Source organism: Hirundo rustica, chromosome 14 (genome assembly GCF_015227805.2).
Source record: "Hirundo rustica isolate bHirRus1 chromosome 14, bHirRus1.pri.v3, whole genome shotgun sequence".
NCBI lineage: Eukaryota > Metazoa > Chordata > Aves > Passeriformes > Hirundinidae > Hirundo > Hirundo rustica.
Window position 1 is genome coordinate 16,550,081 of NC_053463.1, and position 21,741 is coordinate 16,571,821.

Consider the following 21,741-nt stretch of genomic DNA (forward strand, 5'->3'; position numbering starts at 1 on the left):
TGGAAGCGTCCCCCAGGATGGGGCTGTCCCTGTGCGTGGTGAGCTGACCCTGCCCTCACTGTGAGGATTTTCCGGGCAATCCTGCAGAGCCCCCAGGCCTGGGAGCACGCTGCGAGCTGCTGGCCCCAAACTCACCCCGCTCCTTGGAACCACTCCTAGGCTCGGGCAGCTCCATGGCAAACTTTGCGACTTCCCTTGAGGGAATCAGCTACAAACAGATGGGAATATGGAAGCTTTTAGTTAGGAATTATAAATGAGCTCGTTGAGGGAAGGCAAATTCTGCTGTCCCAGGGAAAGGAGAATTTCCCATCTCACTGACAAGGGAGGCACAGCTGTGCCATGGAACTCCTCCAGTCCAAGGCAGGAACATTTTCCATCACATTCCACCTCAGCAGGCCTGGGAAAGGGCTCTCACCTGGCAGAACATGACCCCAGTGACATTAAAACGGAGAACCCAATCCACACAGGACTTGGCATTTTCCTTTTCCCTGGCAATGGTTGCAAATTCCGATGCAAATGCCCATGTAAATGGTCATGCACAGCTATTCTTATCTCTGGGCCAAATCTCAACATCCCTTCTTTGGTAGAAAGTCGATTTCCCAAAAATAGTTTACATCAGCTTCCAACTATTCGTGGCTTCAGTTCGTTAAACCCAGTTCCAGGAAGAGTTTTCCGAATTAGATCCGCAGTGGGAACAAGGGTGGGGCCCTTCTTCGCTTGTCCCACGTTCCTCTCCAGGGAGGACATTTCCTCGGAGTGAGGGGTCGGGTGAAGCTGCTTCAGGTTCTTCTTTTGTGCTTCCCAGCCCATTTTAAAATACACGCTTGAACCTGGGACCTGCTGCCGTTCCTTTGGACACGTGGGGGCCAGCCAGGAATGGAAACGATGATTTCTCTGTGTGTTTTGGGAGCAGGAGAGGAAGGTCCCTCCTGTCCCTCTTGGTTGGCTCAGCCCTGTCCCCGTGCCATCCTGCTGTCCCAGCACAGCTCCATGGTCAACTGGACAGGGGAGTGACCAGGCTGAGGTTTTGCTGGGTCATTTTTTTGGCCATTTTTGCTCTCCAGACAGAGCAGTTTTCCCACCCTGCCTGCTCCGTGGCTCCACAAAGAGCTGAACTTGCAGGAAGCTGGAATTCTGTGGGAGACAGGGATTCTGAGCTTGGCATTCAGCTTTAGAACCCGTCTAAACCAGAAAAAGCCACCGAGTGTAAAAGCAACAGACAGGCAGGATCCCTCAGCAGCCCCAGACTATTTGTTGTTTTCAAAGACCTGCTTCCTTAGAAAGCTCCTTTTGAAGTAATTTGACGTGCCATTTCCAGCTCCCGTGTGATCTACCGCAGTTATTCCCCCTTTATCTGCCTCCCAATGCTCCGGAATGTCTCCATAAACCTGCCTGCCTCTGCCCGTGCAAGGGACCTGCATTAGTGTGGGATTTAGACTTAATGCCAGAGGAGCTTACAAAGTCTCCCATTTCAGCTTCCCGTGGACTCCACACCACCGTTTCTTTCTCATAAAAATAGCAGGTGGCTGAGTTTGAAGGATCGGTCAGGTGTGGATCCCTCACACGGAAAATCCCTCTCACCGGCAGGAGATAAAGGATCAGGGATTCATCCCTCTCCCCGGTGAAATCAATGGCAGCTCTGCTGTTGAGACAGGTCAGGTGTCAGTCTCAGTTGCTGGCTCTTCCCCGGGATTTGATCCTTTGTGCTCTCACCGTTAAAGAATCTCTCTTCCCGTCTCCTTCCCACGGGCTCTCATCCATCCTGATTTGAAGTCCCCTCCGCTAAGTGGCTGGAACGCCGGCGCTCCGCTTCCCCGGCGGAGAGGACACTCCATAAATCTCCCATTAGTCATGGATGTGGAGAGCCATCCCAGGGATAGGCTGCTGTGCCTCAGAGGTTATCAAACCGTGGCAGCCCCTCTCCTTTCCGAGAGCTCAGTTCCCTGCCAGCATCCAGGGCTCATTTCCCCGGAGCTGAGGCGGCCACGCTTTGCTCAGGGACACAGCAGCAGCCACGTGGGGCTCAGTCCTTGTTCCCTGGCCAGGGTGGCCAGAGCCGGGCTCCCTTTCCAGCATCTCTGAGCAGGACAAGAAGCTTCCAAGAAGCGGGAATGGGGGAAGTTTACGTGTTGGTGGCTGGGAGGCTGCGTTTTCCGTTTTCCCAGGAGACACGCACAGGGTCATTGTCTGTGTGTGTTGTCCCTGGTGGGATGGAGAGGGGGTTGTGCCTCTGAACAGGGAACAAGGTTCCCAGATGATCCCAGTGAAGCATTTCAGCCTCAGTCCTCATGGAGAAGGAGGGCTGAACCTCAAGGGTGGGAGCATGGAAACCTCCCAGGGTGTCATGGACACCGAGTCCTACCTGGATGCTCCTTCCAGGGCTGTATCCCTAAAAACAAGCATCCAGACCTCATTCCTGGATTTGAGGAACAAGAACAGGGAAGGATCCCTCCAAAGTGCTCTGTTCCAGGGCTCTCATCTGGCAGGGAGCTCACGTCAGAATGAGCTGGATGAGGAGGACTGCTCGTGGCAGGTCTTGGACAAGCTTGGATTTACATTTGGCACCTTTACTCCAGCGTGAGACTGGCGTTGTCAGGCTAAAATAACATCATTTTCCCAATAATTTGGGATAGACTGGTAGGGATACTGTGAATGGGGAATAAATCAGCTCAGGTGGCCCATGGATGAAACCTGTGACTCTCCTGTAGTCTGTGTTCTGTTCTTCCAGGGATGAACCCTCTGGACAAGGAACATGGGAGAGGCTGGGGAGGGAAGAGCAGGGTGCTGGGGTGCACGGGTTCCAGGGAACAGCAGTGTGTGTCGGGGTTAGAATGACCTGCCTGGCTGTGAGGGAACAGGGATCCGGTGGGAAAAGGAGGAGTGGGTCGGAATGTGATCCCTGCTCAGGGATGTCAGAACGGCTGTTGTGTTGTTTTATCGCTGCCGAGGAAAGAGAAAATGGAGCAGGGAATGCAAAATGACAGAGACTGAGGAGATGTGATATTTGCCTGATGTATTTTGCTGGTAATTAGTGTAATGCCAATTAGACAGAAGTAATTTCCCCCCCTTCTTCAGCCGTATAAATTATTGCTGGAATATATGCCAGCTCAAACCGAGATATTAAACTTGGAGTGATGTGGAGATCTCTGCTCCTTGAGGATCTCTAGATGAAATTACCCCGACAACAGGGATCTTGACAAAAGTAAGGCTGACTCTATCCAGAAAGAAAACGGACCGAAGCCGATGGATTTTTTGTATTCCACGTCTGGCGCCTTGCTGCTTATTAGCCACGCAGGAAGGGGCCCCCACAGAGATGCAGCAACATCAGTGAGGAAAGGCAAATATCTCTCCTCTCCTGCAAACAATACCACTTGCAGGCTATTGTTCCCCTATCAGCTTCCCTGAGGAGCAGATCCCGAGCCCTTCCCGTGCTCAGGGCTGCAGGTAAACCCTGCCGCCCACGCGCATTCCATTTGTCATTCCCCGAGCCCTGTTTTCTGCCGCGCCGGGACAGCAGCGCTGGGGTTGTTTTGCCTCCGGGTCCCCCGGGACGCGAAGCTCTTTAATGATGATGTAGGGCTTCCTTCAAAGGGTCAATTGCTGGCCTGGACCTCTCGGATCGCGGATCCCTCAGAGCTCTCCACCTGGGCGCAGGCGCTGCTTTGCTCCGTGCCGCGCACGGATTTTCCCTCGCATCAGGAGCAGATCTGCTCTTGCCGGTCTCCTCCCTTTGGAAAAATAACTGCTAAAAATTACGCCCTTGGACCGAGTCTGGAAATTTTCATCCATCTCTGTTGGACCGTGAAATCCAAATCTTCTCGTGATCATCCTGCTGCTCCCCGGTGCTGTGCTCTGGGCAAATCCCCTTTGCCAACCTGCCTCTGATGCGGGGGGGATGATGTATCCCGCTTGTCCCGGCTGGATTTTAGGATTTTGTAATCCTCGCTGGCTCTTTAAAGTGTGTTTTATTCATGGCAGCCTTTAGGACTGCCTCTGGCAGGCCTCCCTCGAGTGGTGCAAACTTTATTGCATCTCTCCTCCAGCAGCCTGTAAACTGCAGCACCCAGGGGTAGCTGGAGGTTGATATTCCCTATCGGAAGCGATTATCCATCTTTTCCCTGCTTTCCCGCAAGGGCTTCTTGCTGCCATCCTAAAAACAAACACAGGGCACAGCAAAATTCATCAGGATCAAGTTTTTTTCCCCAAATGAGCCATCAGCAGGTTGCCCCGTTCCTAAACTTGCCCATATCCCGCCTTTGCTCCTTCAGCCTTGGCGCTGATCCCTCCCGCTTTTCCAGGAGCAGGGGATTTCTCCCCGGCCCTGGCCATTAGGGCGGCAGATCCTTTCAGTGCTTGCTGGGGAATCACAGCAGGAAAACAAATGGCCCAATTCAAGCACCGGGGTTGATTCCTTGGGGTGAATTTTGCCTGCACCACAGGAGGATGTGACGGGTGCTGCTCCTGCCACGTGCCAGCCACAAACCCTCTCCCTGTGGCGCTCCCACTGCAGATTTTCAGCCTGGCAGTCTGTGGGCGTTGGAGGCGTCAATAAGGAGCGTTTTCAGCTGCTTTGTGGCACGGCTGCACTGCAGAGAAAGGGGCTCTGCAGTCCGGGGGTTCGGGCTCTGGATCTCCGAGCAGGCGGCAGGGAAACGGCCCCGTTTGATGTGGGATCCTTCCTGCGAGGTTCCCCGGCTGTAACCCTGCTCTAGCGCTCCCAGGACTGCTGTGTGTTGGATTTCAGGTGGGTTTGGTTCCCTGGGGCTGGGGTTGGGGCCTGGGGCTGTGTGTGCCTCCACCGGGGACAGACATTTCCCCCCCTGCGCAGCCCGAGTGCCTCACCCTGCGTTTAGTGCCCGTCCCCCGATCCTTCTCACAGCCACCCAAAATTCCGACAGGGATCTGCCTCTTCCCCCTCGGTGTCTGCAGGACAGCTCAGGCAGGCTCAGGACAGGCTGTGAAAGAGCTGGAATGATGTGAGGGTGCTCCCTTTCCTCGGAAGCAGCCCAGGGAAGATCCGTGGCGAGGAAACAAAGCGTCCACATGCAAATCCATACTGTCATTTCCTCTCCCGGTTTCCTTGGGGTTTGGCTTGACTCTCTTCCAAGGGCTCTTCCTTCTCCCTGCTCTGCTTCCCTCCGAGTGGTCTCGTTCCCTTTGTTTGCAGATCCCCTCCTTGAGATGAGCCCTTTTCATAAACTTGTGATTTCTTTTGTCTCCTAAACACCTCCCTGACTTCAAAGGCCGGGAACAGCACTTGGCTCTGCGGCTCCCGGGCCCCCTGCTCCAACGATTTCCCCCCAGCCATTGTCCTGCCGGGGAAGGATTATTAAATTGTTGATGGAGCTGAACAATGGTTTTGTTCAAAGGCAGACATACGAACGCCACTTCTTTTCTCCTTGACACAAGAGCTTTAATACCCGGGAACAATGAGAGGCAGCCACCAAGGAGCAAACGCTGGAGAGGATTCACAAAGCCAGGCCGGTGTTCCCAAATCCCTGTGCACATGAACTGGTGCTCCTTGGAGTGCGCCCCGTGGCTGTAGGTGAGGTGGGACAACTGGCCGTGCCGAAAATTAATTAAAAATAATCCAAATATTGCCCATTAATACTGGCTTGTGTGATTAGGACATGAGCAGGGGGCGGGCAGGAGAGGACCACCCTTTGCACAGAATCATGGAGTTAAGGTTGGAAAAAGCCTCTGAGATCACCAAGTCCAACCATTCCTCCAGGACCACCACTAAGCCCTGTCCCCAGGTGCCACATCCCCATGGCTCCGAGGGTGACAAAGCCACCCCCATGGCTCCGAGGGTGACAAAGCCATCCCCATGGCTCCAGGGTGAGTCCACCACTGCCCTGGACAGCTCTGCCAGGGCTTGACCATCCTTGTGGGAAGAAATTTTCCCTGATGTCCAACTTGAACCTCTCCTGGTACAACTTGAGGCCGCTCATCCTGTCCTTGTCCCCTGGGGACAGCTCCTGATTTCCCGTGTCCGCCCTCTCCTGTCAGAGAGTTGTGCAGAGCCACAGGCCGCCCCCTGAACCTCCTTTTGTGCAGCTGAGCCCCTTTCCAGCTGCCCCCCGGGCTGGTGCTGCCATTCCCGGTGCATTCCCGCTGCGTTCCCGGCGCTCGGGGCATGCCAGGCGCACGCACACGGCTCCAGCCGGGCTGTGCCTTGGGAGCAGCTCTGGGAGCCGGCAGTGAGGATCATTCCCGGCCCTGCGCAGCCTCGGGCTCTGACATTTTGTACTGTGCGGCTCCTTTCCGATCGCTTATCGCCTCAGCTGCTTTCCAGCACCACGGCTTCAATTTTCCATGCTGGGTTTCCCTCAGGTTGATTTCTTTCTCTGTTTTTTTTTCTAAATTTTAGCGGAGCTGTTCCAGCTGGTTTTGGAGAACAAGCCGTGCTGCCTCAGCCTTGCTAACAAAGTGATTATGAAAATTTCCTTTCAAGACCCATTAGCTTAACCAGGCTTTGGGAGGGAGGCGTGGAATTTGGCACGGGAGCTGCCAGCAGCGGCTGGGGGCTGCTTGTCCCAAAATGTGCACTGAATGTGGGGCAGAACACATCCCTGGGGGGCCACGCCCACACTGCCGTGTGTGGCCTTCAGACAGCAGCATTCCCAGAGTTTATCCATCGGGGGAGTGGATTCCATTCTTCTCTCCAGAGAGAAGGTTTGGATTGGATATCAGGAAAAAATCTTGCCCTGTGAAGGGTGGTGAAGCCCTGAGGTTGCCCAGAGAAGCTGTGGCTGGCCCTGGATCCCTGGAAGTGTCCAAGGCCATGCTGGACGGGTCTTGGAGCAGCCTGGGAGAGTGGAAGGTGTCCTTGCCCATGGCAGGGAACAAGATGAGCTTTGAGGTTCCTTCCATCCCAAACTATTCCGTGATTCCATGATCCTGTGATCTCCTGTTCTCCAAGGGTTTGCTGCCATCGCTCTGTGGACATCCATCCTGTTCCTTGATTTACATCCATCCACTTGCTTGGTCTCCTCCCTCCTGGACATTTCCTGGTGCTCTGTGATCCCCGGTTTTCTTTGGAATGCTGGGTACAGCACGGCAGGGATTGTCTTTTTCCTCTGGGAGGGTTGAGCACGGCTGACTCTGCCCTGGGACCCTGGGTCAGGGTGCACCTGAGGATGCCAGTCTGGGAGCCCAGGGGTGCCCAGGGGGGCAAGGAGGCCGTGGGCACCTGGGCTGGATCAGAAGCAGTGTGACAGCAGGAGCAGGGCAGGGCCTGTCCCCTGTGCTGGCACTGCTGGGGGACCTCCAGGGCTGTGCCCAGTTCTGGGTCCTGCTGGCCAGAGAGCCCTGGAGGGGCTGGAGCGTGTCCAGGGCAGGGAACGGAGCTGGGAAAGGGAATGGAGCCCCAGGAGAGGCTGAGGGAGCTGGGAAAGGGAATGGAGCCCCAGGAGAGGCTGAGGGAGCTGGGAAGGGGAATGGAGCCCCAGGAGAGGCTGAGGGAGCTGGGAAAGGGAATGGAGCCCCAGGAGAGGCTGAGGGAGCTGGGGAAGGGCTGAGCCTGGAGAAAAGGAGCTCAGGGGAACCTTGTGTCTCTGCACAAGTCCCTGACAGGAGGGGACAGCCAGGGGGGTCAGGCTCTGCTCCCAGGGAACAGGGGCAGGAGCAGAGGGAACGGCCTCAGCCGGGGCCAGGGGAGGCTCAGGGTGGACAGCAGCAGGAATTTCCCCATGGAAAGGGAGCTCAGGGACTGGAACTGCCCAGGGAGGTTTGCAGTGCCCATCCCTGGAGGTGTCCAAGGGAGTGCTGGAGGTGGCACTCAGTGCTCTGGGGACAGGGTGGGGATGGGGCACAGCTGGGACTCGATGATCCTGGAGGCCTTTTCCAGCTTCAGCAATCCTGGGATTCTGTGAGAGAGCTGCTTTGGGGGTTCAGGAGCCAGCCTGAAGTGCCTCCCACCAAGGCATTTCCTTGGCTCATTCCAGGCTGTGACATTGCCCAGGTCCCCCGGGAGCAGGGCTGTGCCCACGTCCCCCCACGCACGGCACAGGGGTGGCACACCGGGGTCCCTCGCTGCCTTCCCAGTCCCCAGCCAGCACAGAGGGACTCTTCCTTCATCTTCTCCCTTTGACTGTCCTTCCTGGGGCCTGTTCCCTCCCTTCTCCTGCTCTTCCCGGCGAGCTGGCAGAGGCTGCCTCAAGCTCCAGTGCCCTCCGTGATGAGCTGCTGCCAGCCAGGGAAGCAGGGCTGCAGCTTTAATTAAATGATAAGGGCAGAGCCCCGGAAGTGGGGAGATAAGTGCAGTGGTGTCTGCCACCACACTTGCCCAGGCTCTTCCTAATTAGCTTTGAGAAGCTCTGGAGAGACAGATTAACCCTTGCAGGTGCTGGGTGAGCGCTGGGGCGCAGCAGGAGGAGGGTGCCCGGGCCAGCCCCAGGGATGCCACGGTGCAATGCCATGGTTTGGGTGGGATGGGGCTGGGGGGGATCCTCTGTGCTCCCCCCAGCCCGGGGCAGAGGGACAGGTCAGCGAGGAGCAGACCTGGCCTTTCCCAGGCTCAGGCACAAGGCAGAGCTCAGGGATTCCAGGTTTCTCCTGGAAGAAGCATTTGCTACTCTGACATCCCCCTGCCGGGTGGGGGGGATCATCTCCAGCCCCACAGGGCAAAATCCTGCCATGGCTCTGGTCTCCAGCCCCTCTGGAACCACAGCCAGTGATGCTCTGAGAGCTGGGGACTTGGGGACATGGGGACATGGGGTGAGAGGTGACTCTGTGTCACCAACCCGTGAAAATACCGACTGGCACCTCCCCAGGACGTGGTGCCACCAGGGCCACCACCTGTCCCTCAGCCCGCTCCAGCTGAGAGTGAAGTGCTCCAGAGGGCTGGAAGGGCACCTGGGCTGTGGGCACTGTGTCACCAGCTCAGTGGCGGTCAGAGTAGCACTGGTGACACTGCTCCTGGTGGCCTGGCCCCGTGTGCTCACACTGGCTGGCAGCACCGGGTACCCGGAGTGTGCCAGGGAGCTCTGGGGTGGGCATTCCCATGTCCCCAGGGAGCTCTGGGGTTGGCATTCCCATGTCCCCAGGGAGCTCTGGGGTGGGCATTCCCGTGTCCCCAGGGAGCTCTGGGGTGGGCATTCCCGTGTCCCCAGGGAGCTCTGGGGTGGGCATTCCCATGTCCCCAGGGAGCTCTGGGGTGGGCTTTCCCGTGTCCCCAGGGAGCTCTGGGATGGCCATTCCCAGCTCTGGGACAGTCATTCCTGTGTCCCCAGGGAGCTCTGGGGTGGCCGTTCCTGTGTCCCCAGGGAGCTCTGGGGTGGCCATTCCTGTGTCCCCAAGGAACTTTGGGAGAGCCATTCCTGTATCCCCAAGGAACTTTTCCCATGTCCCCGGGGAGCCCCTGCCTGGAGCGGGGGCCAGGCCATCCCCATAGACCCCCAGGGGCAGAATCCCCCGTGCATCCGTCAGCAGAGCCGAGGTGGGAATGCAGAATGCAGAGCTGCAGGAGCAATCCTGGAGGAATTTGGGCAGCAGGAATGCGCATCCAAGGCATGCATGAGCTGGCAGCCCCCGGGGATGGCAGGTGGTGCCGTGCTCCCGTGGGATTTACATAACCATCATTAGAGCCAGCCGGAGCCGGGAGAGCTCCGTGCTCCACCTGTCCCAGCTCCTGGGGCAGGGAAATGTGGAGGGCAGCTCCACTGCCCGAAATTCCATGGTTTTAGGATCTCTCTGCACTCCTAAAGGAACCTCAGGCGTTGTTGCTCACCTGGATGCTGCAGGAGCAATGCTGGGAAGAGGGTTTGGTGATTCCGTGGATTGATTTGGACTCCCCAACCTTTGTGGTGGATATTTGTGGAATGTCTCTGGTCTGTAGGACGGCCAGAGGATAATGTTGGGATGTTAATGGATCCAGGATTTAATTCTGGAGCTGGAAAGGGTTTTATGCAATGTGAGTGAGGAGGATTGCCCAGCAATGCTCATTCCTTGCCTTTGCTTTTGGCTGCTGTGAGTTTTAGCTGCAAGGACCTGATTTTTCATAGAGGGCATGTGCCAGGTACCAAATATTTTGAGAAGTGCCAGTGAAATGTGCCCAGATATTTTATTTCTGAAAGGAGGAGAGAAAATGGCTGGTTTTTTCTCATTAGGAGAGCAACACCCCCCATCCTCCAGCCCCTTTTTAGAGGAGGAATTTCCTGTGATCTCTTGACCCTTTCCTTGTGCCTTCCCCAGTTTCTGCAGCCTCTGGGGCAGAGTCTCACTGGCAGGGCAGCTTCATCCCTGCTCCATCTCCCAGGTGGTTCTGCCTCTCCCTGGAAGCCACAAAGGACCCCCAGGGGAAATATTTCCCACCAGAGTGTGATCTGGTCTGCATCACAAAGCTCTCTCAGGAGGAGAATCAGGGCTGCCCAGACAATCCTAACTTTGGCATTTCCTAACCTTTGAACCCTGTAATCCTATTAAGGTGCTTCTTAACATAATTATTCAGCAGTTTCATGTAATAATTCTGCTTCTCACAGTCCAGTGGAGGTTGAAGCCCCTCTGTGCCAGGGTGGGGGATCACGGGGGTGGCACTACGAGCACAGAATCTGTTCCAGGGGGATGGAACTTGTTTCACTGGCTATCACAGGGAAGCTGTGGGGTGATGGGGATTTTGGGAGCCCTCGCTGTGTTGCTGAGCCCTGCAGGGACACACTCAGTGTCCGGGAACATCCATCTGGGTGCTCTGCCTGCCGTTGCTGTGGCGATGTGGCCGCTGTCACACAGTGCCCGTGGTGTGACCGCAGCAGGGAGGTGGCTCCTCCAGCACACACGGGAAAAACAGATCCCATGGGAGACAGGAGAATGGAAAACACATCCCCTGGGAGCTGGGAAAAGGGAAAACACATCCCCTGGGAGCTGGGAAAAGGGAAAACACATCCCCTGGGAGCTGGGAAAAGGGAAAACATATCCCCTGGGAGAGGAGGAAAGGGAAAACACATCCCCTGGGAGATGAGGAAAGGGAAAACACATCCCCTGGGAGATGAGGAAAGGGAAAACACATCCCCTGGGAGATGAGGAAAGGGAAAACACATCCCCTGGGAGATGAGGAAAGGGAAAACACATCCCCTGGGAGATGAGGAAAGGGAAAACACATCCCCTGGGAGATGAGGAAAGGGAAAACACATCCCCTGGGAGATGAGGAAAGGGAAAACACATTCCCGGGGAGATGGGAAAAGGGAAAACACATCCCCTGGGAGATGAGGAAAGGGAAAACACATCCCCTGGGAGATGAGGAAAGGGAAAACACATCCCCTGGGAGATGAGGAAAGGGAAAACACATCCCCTGGGAGATGGGAAAAGGGAAAACACATCCCCTGGGAGATGAGGAAAGGGAAAACACATCCCCTGGGAGATGGGAAAAGGGAAAACACATCCCCTGGGAGATGAGGAAAGGGAAAACACATTCCCGGGGAGATGGGAAAAGGGAAAACACATCCCCTGGGAGATGGGAAAAGGGAAAACACATCCCCTGGGAGCTGGGAAAATGGAAAACACATCCCCTGGGAGATAAGGAAAGGGAAAACACATCCCCTGGGAGCCGGGAAATGGGAAAACACATCCCCTTGGGAGACAGGAAAATGGAAAACACATCCCCTGGGAGATGGAAAAAGGGAAAACACATCCCCTGGGAGATGAGGAAAGGGAAAACACATCCCCTGGGAGCTGGGCAAGGGAAGAACAGATCCCCTGGGAGCCAGGCGCAGCACTCCAGCCCCCGCGGTGCCGGCGATGCCGAGCCTGGTGCGTGCCTGTGTCCACATCCATTGGTGGGGCCGTGCTGGGTCCCCCGGCAGGAGCTGGGGAGCCGTTTGCAGCTCTGGGATGTGGGGATACCCTGCAGGGCCGGGGGCTGGCAGCCCCTTCACTTCAGGGCGAGCTGTCTGTGCCGCTCGGAGCTGCTGCCGTCCAGCACCGGGCTGGAGGGGCGGGGGAGATGCCGGGGGTGTGCTCCATCTCCTGACTCCCGTCTGCGGAGCCCGGGGATGTGTCGGGAGAGAGGGTGTTGCTCGTTCTTGCCCCGGGAGCTGGAGGTGTGGCTCGGAGCCGCGGTCGCCTCCTCGGTGGGCAGCGCCGGGTCGGGCTCCGATACCGGGAGCCATCTGGAGCGAGGGTGGGAAGTTTGGGAAGCCATCTGTCTGGGTGTTGCAGTGCTAGAATTGGTCCCGCGGCCGTCTGGCTGGGTGTTGTAGTGCTAGGAATGGTCCTGCAAACGTCTGCAAGCACGGGGAGGGGTGAGGGCTGGGAAAAGCTGGGGCTGACGTGGGCTGCAGGGAGCTCCGTGCCCGCTCCCAGCTCCCGAGCTCCCCGAGCCCATCCATCCCTGGACAGCGCCGTGGGGACGGGCAGGGCTCAGCAGCTCCCGCAGGGATATTGGGGAGCTCTGGGAATATGGGCCAGAAATGGGTGAGGAGCTTTGGGAGGGATCCTGCATCCAAAGGGATCCTGTGGGATCAGCCAGGGAGGGATTGTCCCGCTCTGCTCTGGGCTGGGGCAGCCTCACCTCCAGTGCTGGGGCACTTTGGCTGCCACAAGAGCAGAGAGATGCAAAGCTGCTCCAGAGTGCCCAAAGGAGGGAGCCGGGGCTGGGGAAGGGTCTGGAGGAGCCACCCCAGGAGCGGCTGAGGGCACTGGGCTGCTTCAGCTGCAGCAGAGGAGCTGAGGGCAGAGCTCAGGGAAGGGGGGAACGGCTGCAGGGGAGCTTTGGGATGGAGAGCAGGGAAAGGTTCTGCCCCAGAGGGTGCTGGCACTGCCCAGGCTCCCCAGGGAATGGGCACGGCCCCGAGGCTGCCAGAGCTCCAGGAGCGTTTGGACAGCGCTCCAGGGATGCACAGGGGGGATCGTTGGGGGGTCTGTGCAGGGCCAGGAGCTGGCCTGGATGATCCCAGTGGGTCCCTTCAGCTCAGAATATTCCCTGATTCCCTGCTGGGGTAATGCACTGCCTGTGCCCCCCCATTTGGGGACCATGAAGGGGCTCCCTGTCTCTGAGCCTTGTGAAGGGACCCTGGCTCCAGAGCCACCTGCAGCACAGCTCCCCTCCCCAGCAGCCCTGGCAAGGGAAAACGTGTTGGGAACGAGCCACGGAGCTCCTGTTCCCTGCAGGGAGCTCCTGCTGAGCTGGGCTAGGCTAGGCTAGGGATGGGATAGGCTAGGAACGGGATAGGCTAGGAATGGGATAGGCTAGGAACGGGATAGGCTAGGAATGGGATAGGCTAGGGATGGGATAGGCTAGGGATGGGATAGGCTAGGAACGGGATAGGCTAGGAATGGGATAGGCTAGGAACGGGATAGGCTAGGAATGGGATAGGCTAGGGATGGGATAGGCTAGGGATGGGATAGGCTAGGAACGGGATAGGCTAGGAATGGGATAGGCTAGGAACGGGATAGGCTAGGGATGGGATAGGCTAGGGATGGGATAGGCTAGGAACGGGATAGGCTAGGGATGGGATAGGCTAGGGATGGGATAGGCTAGGAATGGGGTAGGCTAGGAACGGGATAGGCTAGGAATGGGGTAGGCTAGGGATGGGATAGGCTAGGAATGGGATAGGCTAGGGATGGGATAGGCTAGGAACGGCATAGGCTAGGGATGGGATAGGCTAGGAATGGGATAGGCTAGGAATGGGATAGGCTAGGAATGGGATAGGCTAGGAATGGGGTAGGCTAGGGATGGGATAGGCTAGGGATGGGATAGGCTAGGAACGGGATAGGCTAGGAATGGGGTAGGCTAGGAACGGGATAGGCTAGGAACGGGATAGGCTAGGAATGGGATAGGCTAGGAATGGGGTAGGCTAGGAATGGGATAGGCTAGGAACAGGATAGGCTAGGGATGGGATAGGCTAGGGATGGGATAGGCTAGGGACGGGGGTAGGCTAGGGATGGGATAGGCTAGGTGAGGCGAGGCGAGGCGAAGAGAGGAGAGGTGAGGAGAGGAGAGGAGAGGAGAGGAGAGGAGAGGAGAGGAGAGGAGAGGAGAGGAGAGGAGAGGAGAGGAGAGGAGAGGAGAGGAGAGGAGAGGAGAGGAGAGGAGAGGAGAGGAGAGGAGAGGAGAGGAGAGGAGAGGAGAGGAGAGGAGAGGAGAGCAATAGGAGAGCAGTAGGATAGCAATGGGATAGCAGTGGGATAGCAGTGGGATAGCAATGGGGCTAGCCAGTGTAAGAACATGGGGTACTGGGCTGTACAATCCCAGCTGCTCCTTAGGATGTCTGAGGAGGGAGGGGAGCAGCAGCACCGGTGCCTGGAGGAAGCGGCTCCGCAGGGAAGTGGTATCTGGAGGGAGCAGCGCTGTAAAACATGGCACCTGGAGGAAATGGCTCCACTGCAGCAGCGCTGCCTGCAGGGAAGGCAGCAGCGGGGGGAGGCAGCACCTGGAGGCGGCAGCGGCACAGAACATGGCACCTGCGGGACGTGGCACCGTGGGGAACCCGTACCTGGAGGCAGCAGCGCTTCCCAGGAATGGCGCTGCGGGAAATGGCACCTGGAGGGAGCAGCACCGTGGGAGAACCTTGCCTTGGGGAGCGCGCCATGGGCGGCACGCCTGTGGGGGACACGCCTGTGGGGGACACACCTGTGGGGGACACACCTGTGGGGAGTGGCGCTGCGGGAGAGTGGCACCTGTGGAGAACATTGGCACGGCAGGATGGGGCCTGCCAGCCGCCCTGCCATGGGCAGCGGGGAGCAGGATTCCTGGGAATGGCTCCTGGAGGAGCGATGGCGCAGGAGAACGGCACCAGGAGTGGTGGAATAGCGAATGGTGCCGACTGCCAGGAGCTGTGGGGCAGGAAGGGAGTCCTTGTCGCACAGGGAGGGGGGACAGTGCTGCTGGGAGGTGATGTCATGGGAGGCCACCACCATCAGGGACATGCCAGAGGGGTCTGCAGAGCCCTGAGGGCTTGGAATGGGAGAAGGGCCATTTCCAGGTGTCCAGAGCACGGAGACCAAGCTGCCTCTCCTGGGAACACTGCCCCTTTCCCTGGCTGAGGACAGACCTTTGGAATCCCTGGCACCCCAGGGTGCAGCGTGGGCCCTGCTCCGTGCCTCTGTCCCCAGGGCCAGCACAGGTCAGGGCGCTGGGGCTCTGCTTTTGGGGCAGCTGGCTGGGATGTGCTCTCTCCAGGGAGGGAAGAAGGCTCTTTCTGATCCCAGCTTTGGGAAAGCATCTGGTTTTCCTCCCAGCTGCTCCCCCCACACTCCCATTCCCCGTTTCCCCACGCCGCCGAGCCTCTCCAGTCCCTCCTGGCATGCTGTGCTTCCCTCCTCCCCTTTCCCGGGCTTCTCTGCATCCTCTGCCATGCTCTGCTCTGTCACAGCCCCCCTGCCTCCCTTCCCAGAGCCGCTCCAGCATGTCCCTCCCTTCCAAGGCTCCTCCTGTGCTGCGCCATCCATCCCTGCTCTCCCTGCACTGACACGAGTGGGAGACACGGCGGGACCACACCAGGCTGGGGATGTGGCCGAAGGCGGCACAAAAAGCCTGCTCGGGGCTGGCTCTCAGCCTCTGCCTGGAGCTCCCAGGCTTGTGGAGGGCGAGGGAGCTCCTGTCCGTGTCCTGCAGGAGATGGAAACTCCACTGGCTGAGGCTGCTGCTTTTGTCTTGTTCCCAAAGTGCTCCAGAGCTTTGCTGGAATCTCCCAGGAAGGTTTTGGGGGAGCCCTGCAAAGGGATGAGCTCCTGCCCTGGGTGGGGAGGGAGGGAGACAGGAATGGTTAGCAGCAGCACCAATCTGCGCCTCTTCCCTGAGGAGCCAACCTGGCATCTCTGAGGGTGTAAAAATCCCGGTGCAAAACCCCAACGTGCCTCTCGAGAAACCAAAGGGATCCAACTTTTCCAGCCCCGGGTTCGTCCCTAAGGAGGAGAGCACCCCGAGGCAGCTGACAAGGGGGTGCCAGAGAAAGGCAAAGCTGCAGGAAGGGGCGAGCCAGGAGGATGTGAGGGTTGTGCATGCCCAAGCAACCACTTCCCTGCCTGGGAAGCACAGCCCGGTGACCTGGAATAACCAGGATGGGCCAAAGCTCAGGAAAACACGGCAGCTGCACAAAGCTTTACTTGGTGTGTGTCCAGGACGCCCTGATACCCCAGAGGGCGGGAACATCCTCTTCATCCCCTGGGAATGTTGTCACGTTCCAGGGCCTCAGAGGCACAGAAGTGCATTTGTGCACCCCGAGGTGTGGGCCTGCCTCCTCACCACCCCACAAAACTGGGGGAAATCGATGGGCAAAGCTCCCATCAAAGAGGGATTTGTGCTTGTCTGGTGGCACACTGGAGTCCCTGAGCCACCAGCATGTGCTGGGAATTAGGCCATGGGGTCGTGTTTTCCCTCAGTCCCAGCTATTCAGGAATTCCACCCTGCCCCGTTCCGGGCTCATGGCACAGAATCCGCTCCTCAGCGGCTCTGCAAGCGTGGGGACAACGCTGGAAAAAGGCTTCAGTGCCAGGAGCAGACAATGGGTAAAGCAGAATAAAAGGCCCTGAACACAGCGTTCCTGCTTGATCCTGCCATTCCCAAGCTGCTGCTGGCACGAGGAAATCTCCGTGGCTTTGTTCCCTGCAGAGGTGGATTTTATTTCAACCCTGCCAGTCCCCTCTGTGGGCTCAGCAAAGCTCCTTCTGCCCCAGGAAGAGGGGATGGCTCCCTTCCACCCCCCTGGGAGCACAGAGCACCAGGGCCTTTCTGGAAGAGGGAAGGATGGCCAGGAGGAAAACCGCTCAGGAAAGGCAATCCTTCCTCTTGGACCTCAAAGTGACCAAGCCATTGCGTGGCCACTGGAGCGTCCTGTGGTCCTGAGAGGAAAACCTGATGGATCCTCTTGGATTCAGATTCCATCCTCTGCTTGGACTTGCCCAGAGCAGAAATGGAAATGGAGCTGTTGTGCCTCTGGTTTTGCATCCCACATGGGAGAGAGAATGGAGGCAATTCCCCAGGAGAGCAGTGCAGCAGAGCACGGCCAGCCCCGGGGACGTGCCCTGCCCGGGGACGTGCCCTGCCCAGGGACGTGCCCTGCCCAGCTGCGCTCTCACGCTGCCCATCCACTGCCCATCCACTGCCGGGCCCCTGTGCCGCTTCTGTGCTGCTGCTTTTTGTCCCCGCGGTGTGAGCATGGCTGTCCCCCGCGCCGCGAGCAGGGCACAGCATCCTGCTGGGATGTATCCGTGTGCGTGTCCATGTGCGTGTCTGTGTGTGTGTCCGTGTGTATCCATGGGTATCCCTGTGTCTATCCGTGGGTATCCCTGTGTGTATCCCTGTGTGTATCCGTGGGTATTCCTGTGTCTATCCATGGGTATCCCTGTGTGTATCCCTGTGTGTATCCATGGGTATCCCTGTGTCTATCCATGGGTATCCCTGTGTGTATCCATGGGTATCCCTGTGTGTATCCGTGGGTATCCCTGTGTGTATCCCTGGGTATCCCTGTGTGTATCCATGGGTATCCCTGTGTGTATCCATGGGTATCCCTGTGTCTATCCATGGGTGTCCCTGTGTGTATCCATGGGTATCCATGTGCGTATCCCTGTGTGTATCCATGGGTATTCCTGTGTCTATCCATGGGTATTCCTGTGTCTATCCATGGGCATCCCTGTGTCTATCCGTGGGTATTCCTGTGTCTATCCGTGGGTATTCCTGTGTCTATCCGTGGGTATCCCTGTGTCTATCCATGGGTATCCCTGTGTGTATCCGTGGGTATCCCTGTGTCTATCCGTGGGTATCCCTGTGTCTATCCATGGGTGTCCCTGTGTGTATCCATGGGTATCCCTGTGTCTATCCATGGGTATCCCTGTGTCTATCCATGGGTATTCCTGTGTCTATCCATGGGTATCCCTGTGTCTATCCGTGGGTATCCCTGTGTCTATCCGTGGGTATTCCTGTGTCTATCCGTGGGTATTCCTGTGTCTATCCGTGGGTATCCCTGTGTGTATCCGTGGGTATCCCTGTGTCTATCCGTGGGTATCCCTGTGTCTATCCATGGGTGTCCCTGTGTCTATCCATGTGTATTCCTGTGTGTATCTATGGGTGTCCCTGTGTGTATCTGTGGGTATCCCTGTGTCTATCCGTGGGTATCCCTGTGTCTATCCATGGGTATCCGTGTGTCTATCCATGGGTATCCCTGTGTCTATCCGTGGGTATTCCTGTGTCTATCTGTGGGTATCCCTGTGTCTATCCATGGGTATCCCTGTGTCTATCCATGGGTGTCCCTGTGTCTATCCATGGGTATTCCTGTGTCTATCCGTGGGTATTCCTGTGTCTATCCATGGGTATTTCTGTGTCTATCCATGGGTATTCCTGTGTCTATCCGTGGGTATCCCTGTGTGTATCCATGGTATCCCTGTGTGTATCCGTGGGTATCCCTGTGTCTATCCATGGGTATCCCTGTGTGTATCCGTGGGTATTTCTGTGTCTATCCGTGGGTATCCCTGTGTCTATCCATGGGTATTCCTGTGTCTATCTGTGTGTATTCCTGTGTCTATCTGTGGGTATTCCTGTGTCTATCCATGGGTGTCCCTGTGTGTATCCATGGGTATTCCTGTGTCTATCTGTGGGTATCCCTGTGTCTATCTGTGGGTATTCCTGTGTCTATCCGTGGGTATCCCTGTGTCTATCCGTGGGTATTCCTGTGTCTATCCGTGGGTATCCGTGTGTGTGTGTGCACAGCCCCAGCCCCTCCGCACAGCCTCTGGTGTCACGGCCCCGGGGGCGTCGAGCGTCCCGCTGTGAGTCCCGCGAGGGGCACGGGGCTCCGGGAAGGGTCAGGATGGAGCTGGAGCAAGGAGAGAGGGAGCAGCAGCGGCGGCCGGGCGGCCTCCAGGAGGCTGGGGCAGGGTCAGGAGAGGCTGAGGAGGCAGCGGGGAGCGGGGGACAGGGGGTGGCAGAGGCTGAAGGGGGTGTGGAGGCTGTGCACTGACGTGATGCTGTCGTCCTTTTTCTGCCCCTCATCAGAGTCCCCTGAGCGGAGCAGGCTGTGAAGGGGGGCTGCCAGCAGGTATGTCCGTGTGGCTCCCGACAGGATATCCCAGCTTCCAGGGGGAGCTTCCGTGGGCGCCAGGGATGGAATGTGGGCACAGGCCCCGGGGGAAACTGGGCTGCCTTTGGGGACAGTCACTGGGGGCTGTTTTAGGGCCAGATGTGCTCGCACCGTGGCTGGCTGCTGACTTTGCCCCTTCATCCATGCCGGTGTCAAGCATTCCCAGCATTGTTTGGAGCCTTCTCCTGCGTCCCGTGTGTGAGAGCTGTGCCAGGGTGACTCGGCTGCGTGGCAGTCCCAAATGGGTGGCAGGAGGGAGCCTTGGCCAGGGCAGAAACCCCACCATGGTGCTGTGGTTTGCTTCTTCCCAGGGCTCAGGCACTGCCCGTGGGCCTGCCCTGCTTTTGGGATGCGGGAATTGTGTGCACCAGTGTGTGTCCAGTAGGAAAGGGCTGCCCCACACGTCTCAGGTCCCCAGAGCTCCTTAGCATCTCCCTCCATCAGTCTGTCGGTGGAGAGAGCTCCACGGTGGTGGAGAACATGGAGAGGATTTTTGGGAACCACGGGGACATCTAGAAGTCCGAGCAGCCTCAAGGTCGTGAGCAGCTGCTGCTTCCACCCCAGCCTGAGCGCCAGGCTGGATCTGCTGGTGGCAGCAGGCAGTGCCGTGTCCAGGACACCATGTGGTGTCCCACGTTGGGGCAGAAATCATGGAATGGCTCGTGACTGGGATGGCTCTGGGAGGGACACTCAGCTCTGCCTGGAAGTGCCAAATTCCGGCCTCAGGAGCCTCGTGACTGGTGCTGCCTGTGCCAAGGACACCTGGCCGAGGCTCAGGGACAGCTGGGGCAGGGGTGGCTGGTGTGTGAGGACACCAGGGTGTGAACTGGTCTAACTGGTGCCCAGTGTCCCGGCTGTGCCAGGAGCAGAGAGCTGTGGTGCCCTCGGGTGCTGGGCTCCCTCAGGGGCAGGGGTTTGGTGCACGGGGCACCCCTGGCACCTCCACAGGGCACCCCTGGCATCTCCAGCCTCCTGGGGGTGGGCATGGCTTTGCCTGCATGTGCTTGGGGAGTTCAGCCTCCACAGGAGACCAGGACTTCTGCTGGGCTTGTGGCTCCTGCTGAGGGTGCCAGGGGAGGCTGGAATGTGTCCTGGAATGCCTGGTGGGAGCAGGGCAGGGATGCCTGAGGTTGCTGCCCAGGACACACGGCTGAATCCAGACCTGAGTCCAGGGCAGCTCTGTCTCAGTGAAGCCATCGGTGGTGCCCAGTGGGAATTCCTGGAGCTTAGCAGGTTCCAGGAGGTGCCTTCTGGGATCACAAGCCTGGTGTGGCAGTGTGTGTCCTGCTGTGCAGACGCAAGCTGTGGGGCCTCCCCGTGCAATCCTGGTCTCCAGAGGGGCTCGGGGAGCTCTGCCCTGTGCTCTGCCTCCTGTTCCTCTGTGGCTTTGGGTTTCCCTCCCAGCTCTGCTTTGCTCCCTGGCTGTCCGTGGGTCCAGCTCCTGGGGTGTCCATGGGTGTGGCTCCCGGGGTGTCCGTGGGTCCAGCTCCCGGGGTGTCCGTGAGTCCAGCTGTCCCTCCCAGCGTGGGTAGGTCGGAGATGTCCAGTCCCGGCTGCCGGTCCCTGCGCTCCGTCCCCATGCCGAGGAGGGGTTCCCGGGAGTGACGCCGCTGTCCCTTGTTCCCCGCAGATCTCCGGCCTCTGCCCGATGTAGCCATGACTGGGACCTGCACCCGGGAGTGCACAGAGTTCGGCCACTCCGACACCTGCTGGATGCCCGGCCAGTCCTCCCCCAGCCGCAGGCCCAAGAACGCCCTCAAACTCTCCACTTTTGTGCCTTACCAAGACAGAGGGAGCCAAGAGCAAGTCGGGAACGGCAGCCCCAGACTGTCGGAAGAGCGCAGCACCAAAATGGCCAACCTCCGCCTGCTCCCCACGTACAGTGCCTTCTCCAATAGTAGCCATGAGCCCTGCAAGGACTCTCCCATGGAGGAAATTCCTCTCACCCAGACCTCGGACTTCCAGCCAGCCACCACCCCCTCGGCCCAGACCACCAAGAGGGAGATCTACCTGTGAGGCTGGGCGTGAGGGGCAGGGAGCAGAGGCCAGAGGAACATTTTCCACTTCGATGCTTTATGGCTCCGGCCGCTTCTCCAGGCAGGGCGCTCTGCGGGGAGCAGGGCAGGGCCAGGCAGGGGCGAGAGGAGCGCCTTTTTAACCCCGTGTTGCCCGGGGCTGGGGAGGGTGGGGAGGATGAAAAGCGTCCCAACCCCGATTGCCGAGCATCCCGAACTGCTGCCGGGGAGGGCTGGGCAGGCTCCTGGTGCGGAGGGCACGGAGAAGGGAGAGAAGGGCTTACGTACCAAAGGTCCACGCAGAGCTGGTGGAGTTCCTGGGGCATAGGATGAGGAGAGTCCCCGAGCACGGGGAGCCAGCTGCCTGTCTCTTTGCTGTAGACTCCTGTAAATACGAATCTTATAGGAATGACATTCAAGTCCTGCCTGATCGCAACTTTTTATTGTCCTTGAAACAAAACAAAACAAAAAAAAAAAAAGACGTTTAAAGAGAAAACAAAACAAAATGGAAAAAAAAAAAATACAAAAAAAAAGGAAAAACAAAGGAAAACAAAAAAAAAAAAAAAAAAAAAAAGAGAGAGAGATAAAAATAACAAACCACAGGGAGCAAGTTTTCCAGCTTTGAATGGTTTCCTGCGTGGAAGAGCCCCTGGGAGCGCAGCGTCCGGCCCGCACTCATGTTCTATATTGTAAATAGAGATGTGATCAGTCCCTGA

The 21,741-nt window shown here is 58.0% G+C and overlaps 1 protein-coding gene across 3 annotated transcripts in view; it reads left to right on the top strand.

Moving 5' to 3' along the window:
* Window positions 1–21,525, top strand: part of PCDH1 (protocadherin 1) — a 55,355-nt gene extending 33,830 nt beyond the window's left edge. For 2 of the 3 annotated variants that reach the window (XM_040077933.2, XM_040077935.1), the window contains exon 5: window positions 20,641–21,525. In XM_040077933.2, the coding sequence (XP_039933867.1) occupies window positions 20,641–21,026 (386 nt within the window). In that variant the 3' untranslated portion in view covers window positions 21,027–21,525. Of the gene's footprint in view, window positions 1–18,925; window positions 18,969–20,640 lie in introns of all 3 variants that reach the window. The other variant, XM_040077936.2, reaches the window with a different exon arrangement.
* Window positions 21,526–21,741: the final 216 nt, after the last annotated feature.